At 35.9% G+C, this 13,489-nt stretch overlaps 1 protein-coding gene across 3 annotated transcripts in view; it reads left to right on the forward strand.

Moving 5' to 3' along the window:
* The window catches only part of SORCS2 (sortilin related VPS10 domain containing receptor 2), a 1,208,352-nt gene that overhangs the window by 1,148,914 nt on the left and 45,949 nt on the right, over window positions 1–13,489 (forward strand). For all 3 annotated transcript variants that reach the window (XM_031943246.1, XM_031943247.1, XM_031943248.1), the window contains exons 18-19: window positions 2,437–2,608; window positions 10,174–10,360. In XM_031943246.1, coding sequence (XP_031799106.1) covers window positions 2,437–2,608; window positions 10,174–10,360 — 359 coding nt within the window. The remainder of the gene's footprint in view (window positions 1–2,436; window positions 2,609–10,173; window positions 10,361–13,489) is intronic.

A 13,489-nucleotide genomic window follows, 5' to 3' on the forward strand; every position in this document is an offset into this window, starting at 1 on the left:
TCAAGAAACATTTATTGAGCATTTACTATATGCAAGGCACTAGGGATACAAAAAGAGGCAAAAGATAAGCCTTGCTCTCAAGGAGCTCACAATCTTAAACTATAAAATGTCAGAACTGGAAGCAGTCTTGGAGTATACTCTAGTCTATTATGTTTATATCAGAGAAGAGGAAATAGAGACTCAGAGAGAACTGACTGATCCAAGGTGATACTTAATGGCACAGCTAAGACTTGAGCATGTCACCCATTTTCCAAACTAGTCCTGCCTCCCATCCCCAGTGTAATGCTATCTCATCAAGAAGCAGAGACTACAGAAGGGTTTTTAGTCCCCTGATAATTAATATATATATATATATATATATATATATGTATATATTTTAATATGGGAATATGGACAGTCATGTTCCACTCTGAGGACATATCCCTATTCCCTTGTCAAGGGGGTAGGAGGATGAAAAAGGGAGGCTTTGGGGCAGAGTTGAGAGGTCATTAGATTTGCACTTAGAGGACCTGTGGCTACACCTTTACAAGCCACTGAGTCTCCTTGATCCAACTGCCATAGGCAAAGGGCTTCATTTGAGAAGTAGATGATGATCCTTAAATTGTCTACCTCTCAACTTGTGAGGCTCTACTGAAATTCTATACATGAAACCACTCTGTACTCTGGAAGGATTATTAAATTAAGAGACAAGTGATTTCAAGTCTTCGTCTTGTGATCCATCCAAAGTGGTTCCTGCTATTTCAGAGAATATTCTGAAATTCTCAAAGAAATCCTCCAAACAAAAACAAATTTCAGGGGATTTTTTAAAAAGACAATTATAACATCATAGATGGAAGAGATTTTAGAGATCATTGGTTCCTACTCTCTCATTTTACAATGAGGAAACTAAGGTATGGAAAAATTAAGTGACTTTCCCAGGATCATATGGATAGGGTCAGGTAGAATTTGAACCCAAATCTTCCCATCTCCAAGTCTAGTGCCCTTTTTCTCTATGTAATTTATTTTTTCCTTTAAACAGTAATATACCTTTTAGAAGTCAGCAGCATCAGTCATACAATCAATCATTGCTCTATGTTAGAAATGAACCGTAGGGGTTATCTGGTCCCACCTCTTATTTTATAGATGAGGAAACTGAGCACAGAAGCACTAAATGAGTTGCGCATGTCATACAAATCTGGCAAAACTGGAATTCGAACCGATGCCTGGAATGTTAAATTCAGTTGTCAAGTTCAACATCCCTTCCATTGTTCCCTACTATTTGATTTATTCAGTTAGCCATTCAACACAAGCTTCATGAGTACTATATTCAGAATCATGTTCTGGGTCCTGGGAGAGATCAGCAGGAGAATGAGATCCTAGCCCAAAAGGCTAATAACGATAGCAACAACAACAATAATAATAAACCCTGACCTCAAGGGCTAATAATAGTAATATTAACTTATAATGTCCTCTAAGTTAAAGAATGCTTTTACATCCATTATCTGAGGCAGCTAGATGCCAGAAGGAGAGCGAGGTTTTGGGGGCAAGAAGCACTCAGTTTCAATTTTGCCATCTGTAAAACTGAGATTGTTAGAGCATCAACTTCACAGAGTTCTTATGGTGATCAAAATAATATAATATGTACTTTGTGTTTCTTGTAAATTTTATATATATTTACATTAAATAATTGAAATTATTTGTCAATATAGATTAAAATATCTTAAGTTCAAACAACTAAATTATAATTAAATATAATTGCATGTCAATTAATTTAATAATAATTTGATTAAAATATGTTTGCATTCATTATGATTAGTATCTCATGATCTTTATAACAACTTTGTGAGGTAGACAGAACATTGATTCTTGTCTCAAGTGTGTGCTTTGATGGTGTAGATTTTTGGGGTTAGAAGATTGAGACCTGCTCTCAAGGTCATGATGTAGTTCAAGTTCCTTCACTACAACATCCTGACTGTGTGACTCTAGACAAACCATTTAACTTCTCATTGTCCTAGGAAACTTATTGAAGATAATTGTTGATCTACGTTGAAAAAGTGAGTTTCCTCAATTCCTCTTGACATTGACAAAATCATAGACTTGGGGAAAAACTCACATTAACCCAACAGTCAATATTTATTAAGTGCCTACTATGATTCAGGCACTATGCTAAACCTGTTTAAGTATTCTTATGGTTTACAAGTCAATTTACATAATTCTCATTTGATCCTGCCTCTGAGATGCAGAACACAATTCTTTTTTATTATTATACATTTTATATATATATATATATATATATGTATATATATATATATATTCATAATATTATTATGAGGAAACAGACGTAGAGAGGTATGGGATGATGACTTTTCCAAGTTCCAGAGCAAGTCCATGTCCAAGCTGACACTGGTCCTTCTGCCATTTAAGCCACTGCAAGAACCTCTCTCTCATCTGCCGTAGGTACCGAAAAGTGGTATCTAATGTCTGTGAAGGCGGTGTGGACCTGCAGCGGTATGTGTTCCAGCATCAATGTCCCCTGACAGCCCCCAGAGGATTGCAAGTCAGCATCAAAGGAGAGACAGTTGCTGTGAAGCCGGGAGAGGACATTACATTTGTGGTTAGACAGGAGCAGGTAAGTGAGCTGTTAAGCCTTCCTGTGGTGCTCCTGGAGGTTAGAATAATGATATGGCTCACCTTTGAACTCTCCAGTTTTCATAGCAATCTGACTGCCAAAAAAAATATTTAAGAGCTCTCCGGCGGCTTGAGGGTCCAACTTTTCATTTAAGTTTCTCTGCTCCCTGGGGGGGACCAAAGTAAAGTCAGTCACATCATATGGCTGAAGATTCAGCTTCTCAATATCTTACCTTGTGGTATTCACAAACAAACATGGTGCAGAACATACCCTCTAAATACCTACCATCTTAATAGAAGGGTAGAATATAATAAACACAATATGAGCTAGAATGGGACGATGACAAAGGAGATATCCAGTCAAAGTCCTCTGGAAAATTGAATAAAAGTTCAAAAGGAAGAGAGAGGCGAGGAAATTTTCTGGAAGGAAATGAGAATTCCAGAAGGAAATAAGAATTCTTCAAACACCAGAAATTAGGGTTGATAATAATTGCACTTTGTCCAGTCCTTAATAGTTAAGATTTTGTTCTATGACTTTTTCATGCTTGTGACATCTCTATAAGGTCGGTAGTGAAAGTCTTACACCTACATTTTACATATGGGGAAACTGAGGCATGGAAAAGTAAAGTTCCTTGCTCAACAAATGGAAGAGGTAGGAGGCCAGCCCATGCTTTCTGGCTGCAAAGCCAGTGTCCTTTCCACTGTACCAAAGAGAAATCAAAAGATACAGAAGAAATCATGCTGAGTTTTAAGTCAGAGGACCTATGACCTGCTACTTCTTATCTACATTAATCTTAGGAAGGTGCATATAATCACTTGAGGACTCAATTTCTCATCTTTGAAAATGATGAGTTAGGATTAAATGTTCTATCTCAGTTCCTTTTCATCACCAAATCAGTATCCTGTTATCCTCCAGGACCTAATACCACTTTTATTAAATTAGAATAGATTTTAAGAATCTGGACACTTCAGAATTAGAGGAAAATATTAGTAAAAGAGTAAAATCGATATGTTGTATGTATACTTATGTTATACTATCTATTTTATGTATTTATATTTTTCTCATTTCAAAATAAGTTAACAAGCATTTATTAAGCACCTTCTATGTACCAAACATTGTGTTCAGAATAGAAGTACAGAGAAAGGCAAAAAAAAATTCACACCTCTACATACAAAAAAGGCATATACAGGAAAAATTGAAGAAAATCACAGAGAAAAGATGCTTAGATTAAAGGGAATCTACAAAGACTGCTTGTAGAAGGTGGGATTTTAGCTCAGAATTGAAGGAAGCTGTGGGAGCGGAGATAAGAAATAAATGATGAGGGTCATGCTGTGAAAATGGCATTCACAAGTTAGGAGTTGGGTTATCTTGTATGAAGTATATTAAGGAGGCTACAGTTTTGCCAGTTTGGTTTCAGAGGAATAATATTAGTATGAATATCCATAATAATATTAGTAAAACAGTAGTATACTGCCCTTGTGAGGCAGTATAGTCAACCTTGGAGACAGGAAGACTTGAATTAAGTTCCACCTTGTTGCATCCTAACCATGTGATCCTAGATATCTTCAGAGACCTAAATAAAAATTATAAGTTGCAGAGGTGATGCTGAAAATTTGGAGGAAAGAGTTTCCTCATTTGGGAATTCTAACACGACTTAACTGTATAGCTCTGGGTAAGTCACATGACATCTCAGGAATCTAGGCAAAAACTCTAAGTTGCAGAGATGATGATGACCTGCATTGGTAGAGTTTCCTCACTGGAGAGTTCATTATATAATAAAAACATAGTTCCAATATCTATCCCTGTCCCTATTGCCTGATTACTTTGATGTTGCTGAAGAGAAATGGTAGGGTTGTTCTCTCATTATATGTTGACATATTCAGTTCTTTTCATTCTTCATCATTGTGATTCTATCAACAAATGGGCATAACCTATTTTTCAGGGGAATTGAACCTATATTTTGAATGAACGGTACTTTTATTCTTCAGCTTCCAATACTCTAAGTCCCACCTATCACTTTCATTGCCAAGGGCAGCTGCCAAAATCTATCTCTGACTAGGAATGATAAAAGGGAAAGATTTCCATAATGTAGAGGAAATAACACTCAATTTTCAGGCAGGATACCCCACTTTGAGTGCTGACTCTGCAACCAGCTACCTGTGTGACCTTTGGCAAGTCATTTAACCTCAAAGGATTTTGGAATTGAAAGAGACTTTAATTGATAGAGAGTTCAACTTGTAACTGAAGAAGAGCCTCCCTCCTCTGCTGTGTCTTCAGCAAGTGGCTAACCATTCTTAACAAGTCAGGTGATGAGGTTCTTACTACCTCCTAAGGCACTAATTGACATTCCACTCCTGGAGAGTTCTCATTATTATGTTTTTCTTTACATTTATAATGATAACAGCACACATTTAAATAGTGTTTTAAAGTTTGCAAAATACATTGTATGTCATCTCATTTGGTCTGCATAAAAATTCTGTAAGGGGGAATACTATTATCACTCCTATTTTACAGATGCTCAGGATCATATCCAATCAGGATTTGAATTCAGATCTTCCTGACTTTCAAATCCAGAAGTCTATATACTGTGTGACTTGACCATCTAAATGAATTCTGCTTAGCCACAGCCTTTGAAAGGATGGTAAAAATTATGGGAAGATTGATTTTTAGCTCAATATTAAGAGATTCAGAGCAATCAACACTGTTCAAAAAGTAAATGGGCTACCTCTGTGGATATACCTTGTTCCTTGTCATTGGAGATCAACCAGTAGGTGCTGGATGAATGCTTATCAGATATGACAAAGAAGAAACCTGGGTTTTTTATACAGTTGTTGGATTTAATTACCTCAGAATCCTCTTCCATTATTACCATATTCCATGTCTTCTGCTTTAATTTTCTTTGATCCCAGATCTAACATGTTAAGATTCTTTGAACCTGTCTCAAATCTGATCTGATTGCAGAGACTATGTTCAGTTATTACATCTTCCTGAAGACTAGTCATGTCCCTAGAATAAGTGGGAGTTCCCTAATATTCTTCCAGTCTTGGTCTGAGGAGGACTTGCATGTCCTATAGCAGATAACAAAGTTTTTCCATTGATTTTTACCTCTTAAATACAACTGAGAAAGAAAATGTACAAGAAACATAACAATTTGCTGCCACCTATAGATAGAAATGAATATCTGACATGTCTATGCATCCCCATAAGAGAACCAAAGGCAAATGTAATGCTGAAACTCACAGGCTTGTAAGAGAGTTTGAACTTAAAAAAGGGATTTTGCTCACAGTGAAAGGATTACCCTTGACCTACCCTCCCTCTGCTTCTTCTGCCTATAGACACCACTCCTAAAGAAAGACAAGAAATGCACCCTTAGACATGGTAAAATCATGCTGAAGCTTCCATGTGCCCTTGTTTCTCTGAGGAAAGATACAGACATTATAGAAAGGAGAATTTAGATAAACAAGAAACCTAAAATATTCACTGCTGAATAATAGAATAGATTTTTATTAATTCTTATTATCATTGATGATAATACCAAATTCTATTTGTGTAGCTCTTTGAGGTTTGTAAATTATATACATGCATGAATCATTTGATCCTTACAACCTTATAAGTACTGCATATAATATTCTCATTTGTAGGGTAAGAGAGAACCCCATAAAGTTAACACATTTCTTGAAGACATAGACCATGTTTTTTGTTTTTTATATTGTTGGCACTTAATATGGAACACAGTATATAGGTTGATTGATGTCCAATAATCATTTATTGGGTTTGATGATGATAGAGGAGGTAAAGAAAGGAAGGGAGAAAGGATGGACATAGCTAGAAGCACCTATACTAAGTGAGGAAAGATTCACATCACTCAGTCAATCAACAAACTCCCTATTATGTGCTATGATGTCCAAGGCACTGGCAGTGAGCATTAAAACAAAAGTGAAATAAATCCTGCATTTGAGGTTATTATAATAACCTCATGAGGATAGATAGATGGACAGATGATAATAGATGGGGCAAGCATTTATTTATTACTTATTTTGTGACAATTGTTCTGAGCCCTAAGGATACAAATATAAGGAAACAAGTCAATCACTGAATCTACTGAAAGAAGACTACACATAAAGCTTTAGACACTAAAAAGAAGGTGAAAAGAGGAGGCTACCTGGAGGAGATTATGGAAAGGAAACAGTGGGAAGTATCCATAGCATAGTGGCCTGGTTTTTAGCAGAATAAGACAAAATGTAATATATATAAAATGGATATAAGATAATTTGGGAGAGAAGGCATTAGCAACTTGGAGACCAGGAAATTGTCACATAAAAACATTTGATCTGAACCTTAAAGGAAGCTAGGGAGTCAAATCAATCATCAAGCATATATAAGTTCTATTATGTACCAAGCACTGTGTTAAGCTTCAGGAATACAAAGACAAAAAAAATGTGACATACTCCCTTTCCTCAAGAAGCTTACATGCAAATGGGGGACATAATGTGTATATATGAATAAGCATAACATTGTATGTGTACATAAAATAAGTAATAAGTTTGTTTTCGGAAGAAGGGCCCTAGCAAGTGGGGAAACCATTAAAGGCCTTGGAGAAGGTAGAATTTGAACTGAATCTTGTCGAGAACCAAGAACTCCAAGATATAGAAGGGAGAGAGAAAACACTTCAGCCTTGGGGGAGAGGGCAGTTAAAGAAAGGGTGACAGAAGTCATGAAAACAGGAGTTGGATTGTATGAAGAAATTATATCCACTTTCTGATCCAGCTATACTTGTTTATTCACTGCCCCACTCACAAGACACTCCACATAATATGTCTATACATTTGTACTATACATTGCTCCTGTCTGAAGATAAAGAGAACATATATAGAGATAAATATGTGCATTATCTTTTGAAGAGAAAGGAGAGAGCACTGAGTTTATTGGGGAGATAGATCAGGAATAGACTCTAAAAGGAGATGAAGAGGAAATGCATTCTAGGCATAGGGTGCAAAATATGAGGAAGTAAAATATGGAGTAATGGGTAAATCATTGGGATTGATGGAGTAGGGATGGAATTAGTCAGAACAGTAATTTCAGAAAATCATTTTTGTAGCAGACTGGAGGATGAATTAGTGTGGAAAGGGAGGAAGGGAAGAGAGGGAGGAAGAAAGAAAGGAAGACAGTAAACATTTATTAATCACTTAGTATGTGTCAGGCTTATGCTAAGTAGTTTATAAATCTTATCTCATTTTATCCTCACAACTACCCTAGAAAGTAGGCGCTACCATTATCCTCATGTTTTAGTTGAGAAAACTGAGGCAGCAGACTAGTGACTTGCCCAGGGTCTCACAGCTAATATGAGTCTGAAACCAAATTTGAATTCAGGTCTTCCTGACTCCATTTCCACTTAAAAGACACTCCACATTCCATTTTAACCAGTTGCCTCTAATTCTATTGACGATAAAAAAAATTGAGCTAGGGTGGTGGCAGCATGAGTGGATGGAGAAGGGGATGGAGGAAAGAGAAGGGAATGGAAATAAAAATGACAAGATATGGCAATTTCTTGGTATATGTAGTGAAGGATCTCAAAATATCAAACTAGGTTGACCAGAAGAATGACAAATGGTTCAATAATTTCAGCAGAAAGAGATAAATTTCGAAGAGGGAGGGATCTGGGGAAAAGCATTCTCTATCTCTATCTCCTCTACCATGCTGCCTTGATCATATATCCCAACACAATTGTCTTACCACAACTGAGTGAGCATTGTCTTTTATTTATCTGTTACTTGATAATGATATAGAGAGGTAGTACCAAATTGGAACTAGTAATCAAGAGAACTGGCTTCTCACCCATCTTCTCTACTAAGCAGTTATCTTACCTTGGCCAGGGTGCTTCTCCATTCTGGACCTCATCTCCTTAGTTGTAGAACAAAGAAATTGGATAACATGATCTCTAAGGACCCTTATGGTTCTGATGCTTGTTGTACTAATCTACTATACCTCCCAGCTCTAATAGTTATCTACATTATAAAGTCCTTCCCAACTCTTCACATTCTGTTCTATGGGCCCTTCCAGCACTAACATTATGTGAATACAAACAAGAATAAAGTAGCAACATGGACTTTCAGGGGCTATTTTAATATTTTATTATTACCATTTGGTCTAGCTATGTAGGCACACTGGGGAAGTGAGTATTCTTCCACCCTGAAAAGTTGTATAAGTTACTGATTCCTTCACTCAATTTCCCCCATCTGTATATGGATAATATGGTTATTTTAAGGATAATGTTCACGGCAGGAAAGTATATGAGGCAGTAAACATCTTTTGTGGGTGATTAAATGCTGAGGCAGAGATGAGTTTTTGATAAGTGTGGAAGTTCTTTATTGCAATCTACCTCTGTATCCTGGGCATTGTTCCTACTACTGTGGATGACAAGATAAAAGGAAGTTCAACAAACCGTGGCATTATAAAGGAAAAAAGAATAATGTTTTTCTTTCTTTATGGTAGATGGTTTAGAAAACTCTGTGATGTTTTTTTTTCAAGGCATTATTGCTAAAATCCTTTAGTAAATGTTATGAATTAGGTATAGGCAGAATGACATGATAAAAAGAGCACTGGTTTTGTTGTCTATGACTATGGGCAAGGTACTTCCTCTTATTGATCCGATTTTTGTTGTATCCAACCCCGTTTGGAATTTCCTTTGCAAAGATACTAGAGTAGTTTCTCATTTCCTTCTCCAGCTCATTTTACAGATGAGGAAACAGAGGCAAACAAGGTAAAATGCCCTGCTCAGGTCCCAGCTAGCAAGTATCTGAGATCAAATTTGAACTCACAAAGATAAAACTTCCTGATTTTAGATCCTGAACTCTATCACTATGCTACATAGCTGCCCCTCCTTATTTATAAAATGGTGATAATATCTGTGCTGCATAACACACAGAGTTGTTGTGAAAAGCAAAGGAAATGATCATATAATTTTAATTATAAAGTCACAGAAATATAAACTAGTATAATTCTTATCCATATATTTGAGTTCTTATTCAGAGGTATTAAAGAATTTCATCAAGACTAAAAGAAATCAGAGGGTTGGTCTAAAAATAAAAAGCCTTTATTGGAGAGCCAAATAGTGTTGAACACAACCCTAATTTTGGCTGGGAAATAATAAAATTCAATCCAATTCAACAAATAATCACTGGACACCTAGTGTGATGAAGGCCATATGTTCAGTTACTGGGTCTTTGTCCTTAAGGAGCTCACAATTTAATGGACATTGGGCTTAGGAGTTAAATAAGATGCAGTCCAATGAAACGGTACAAAATCCACAAAATCAATGCTTTGATTCTTCATACGAGAAAAGGAAGACTTGGGCACTGTTTCATGAAAGATGAAGCATTTCAAATGGACATTAATGGATGGGTCAGATTTCAGAAGGAGTTATAGGAACTAGAAATTCAAGATGTAAAGAATTATTTAGGGAAAAAGATGTGAGTCAGGAAAACAAAGGACATATGAGTGGAATTATATAAACATGTAATAAGATTTACTCAAAATCTAAATTGTTTCTGTTTTTTCTCTCCAAGGGAGATGTTCTTAATACAAAGTACCTGGTGGACCTTGGTGATGGCTTTAAGGCTGTCTATGTAAACCTCACTGCGACTGGGGAACCTATTCGACACCGCTATGAGAATCCAGGAATTTATCGTGTCTTTGTCAAAGCAGAGAATGCTGCTGGTCACGAGGAAGCAGTGCTGTTTGTTCAAGTGAATTGTAAGTTGACTTTTTCATCTTTAATTTTGTTTTTTTTCATTGTTTTTGTTAATTAATTTCAATTGTATCCAATTCTTCATTACTCCAACTTAGAAATTTTTGGTATTGAATGGCCATTTCCTTCTCCTGATCATTTTATAGATCAGAAAACTGAAGCAAATAGGGTGACCTCTTCATAGCTAGTGTCTCAGGCCAGATATGAACTTACATCTTCCCATCTTTAAGTCCCAGGTTCTACCTAGCTGCTCTAGATTTTGTTTTTTGCTGAGGCACTTGGGGTTAAGTGACTTGCCTAGGATCACACAACTAGGAAGTGTTAAATTTCTGAGGTCTGATTTGAACTGAGGTCCTCCTGACTTCAAGGCTTGTATTCTATCTACTACCCCATCTAGCTGCCCCTGCTCTAGATTTTCTAATGCTTTCATTCAAATCCTGCCTCAGATACTTACTAGGACTATTATTTCAGGCAGATTCCTTAATCTCTCCTCCCCTCAATTCTGTTATTTCTAAAATGTGGATAATAAGTAGCACTGACTTCACATAGGCTCTATGAAGTTCAAATGATTAATATATAAAGCCCTGTGTAAACCTTACATCCCACTACTAAAGCTAATTGTTGATGACAACAATTACAGGATAATGTCAATCCTTTGATGAAACATATACCTCTTCTCTTTGGAATGACAGTTTTTTTTACCACGAAATTAATTGCCCTTAAAATCCTAAGGATATTTATCCTGTTGCTCTGAATATAGTCATGCTTTGTCTTCAAGTCTTACAGAAAATCTGAGCATAGCATTTATTTAGTGCTATGTGCACAATTATATAAATACATATAAAATATGTATTACATGTGTGGGTGCACCAGGATAAGTAGTAGGGATATGCTTATTTTGGAAATACATCCTCCACAAATTTGAGAAGAATACAAGAAGTGATGATTACCCTAGCATGTGCTCTGGTAGGATGGGAGCATTGTCAGCATAACTGCTAGGAGCCTGGGCAGGAAGACTAACAAAAGTCTTATTATATGGGGTAACTTCCATTCAAGTTTTCTTCTTTCTCTTTCTTTGACACATTACTCTAATCTCCTTCATCCTATCTCTATTTGAAGTCCTCACACCTAGCTTTTCACTAGCTCTGCTGCTTCCATCCAACCAGATTCTGTGCTAATTCATTTTTACTAATTCATTTTTACTCCACAAAGATTGGTGAAGGGTGAACAAGAAGAACATCTGTCCATTTTATCTATTTTCTCAGAAAGATGCTATTTAAAACAATGAAATAGATTAAGGAATTGCCCATATTTGCATCAGCGTGGGAGTTTGAAAGTTTACCTCCTGCAAAAGTCTTCTGTATTTTGAAATCTTAAGGAAATGATATGGTATAGAGGGAAAAGTATTGTATTTTTAGTCTGAGTTCAAATCCAGCTTCTACCTGAGTGACCTTTTTACAAGTTATTTCAACTCTGTGAATTTAACTTTCTTTAATTCTAAAATATTGAGATCAAGTTAGATGGACTCACAAGTCACTTGCAAATTTTGATCCTACAAAGTCAGTCAGCTGACATTGTTGATAAGGTGTCATGAACTGCAAAGGAAATGAGAACATTCTTTAGTTATGGGGTAGGAATTCTTGATTCTTTTTTACATCCTTAACTCATTTGCAGAAACTGCATTGGTTGATTGTAAATTGTGTAGGGTATAGTCAGGCCTTGTAGATTATTGTCCAGATGATTTCTTATGGAAACATGTGTTTCTATTGATCAGAGGCCATCTGTGTTTAGCTAGGTTTTATGTGTAAAAAGCAGGATCTCATTGAAACTGCCAGCAGAACTTCCTTGTTTCACCAGAAAGACAGAAAACCTACTGTCCTCACCACTTAATCTGTAAGGCCAAATCCCCAGGCACGCTTTTGGCCCAAGAATGCTGCTATTCTAGCCAAATTTTCAAACACGTTTGAATACTGAACCCTGAAGTCTGATGACTTCATTAGCTTGGTGCACTTTGTAGAAAGAGACAGTATCAGTGCTGCAAATTACTCCATTGCTGCTATCTGGCAGGTTTACAAAAGTATAATAAAATGGTGATGGAAGTGATAAATAAATGTTCTGAGTAAAGCAGGCTCATATCAATTCAATACATATTTATTAAGTTTTTCCCTATATACTAGCTCTCCATTCAGAACTAGAAAAAGAACAGTATAAAAATGGCCTAGTCCCTGACTTCAAAGAGCTTAAAATCTAACAATAGAAATGCAAAATTTTAAAAGATACGTGTCTACAAAGCAGTGTGTGATCAGGACAAAGGAGAGCTCCAGACAGAGAGCTCTGATTCATATAAGGGTAGAGGGATATTAGTTAATGGATAAGGGAAGATCACATCTAAACTGAGACTCAAAGAAATAAATTCTAGACATGGGGGATGGTCTGTATATATTTCAAAGTTAGAGAGATCAGGACAAATTTGGGAAGTTCTTTTTATCAGGTAAAGGAGTTTTGCTTTTTCTTTTTTTTTTTTTTTCTGTTCATAGAAAGCAGAAATTCACTGAAAAGTTTTTATTTGGAAATGAGAGCCATAATTGTTCTGTATTATTGGCCATATTCGACACCATGCTCTTAATGGAAATAACATTTATGTGGGAAAAAATATTTGTAGTCTGTGAATAGAGATATCATGTATAATGATTATATTATTCAGAGTAAAAAATAGCAGTTCTGGAAGTTGCCATTCACTTTGCAAAGAATTGAGAACAAATAGCAAATAGGACCAGAGATCATTATAGGAAGGTCACAGAACTAGTTAATTTGTTAGAGCAAGAATGTGATGTATGTGCACATATGTATATGTACATATACCTAAATGTAGATGTGAGTATACATACATGGTGGATCTATGCATATGTGTATACATATGTCTTTATTCACTGTATTACTGTATAACACTGTATTACTTAATACACTATATTAAGTGTGTGAAAACAATAGCTTCATATATAATTATTTATATAAAATACCTATCTTATTGTATTTTTGTGTAGTATGTACTTATAATATATACTATGCACATGTATAAAATCAAAAGAATCCACTCAGAAGCCAATCAACATGTAAAATTGCACCAAAACCCA

Source organism: Sarcophilus harrisii, chromosome 6 (genome assembly GCF_902635505.1).
Source record: "Sarcophilus harrisii chromosome 6, mSarHar1.11, whole genome shotgun sequence".
NCBI classification, from domain to species: domain Eukaryota; kingdom Metazoa; phylum Chordata; class Mammalia; order Dasyuromorphia; family Dasyuridae; genus Sarcophilus; species Sarcophilus harrisii.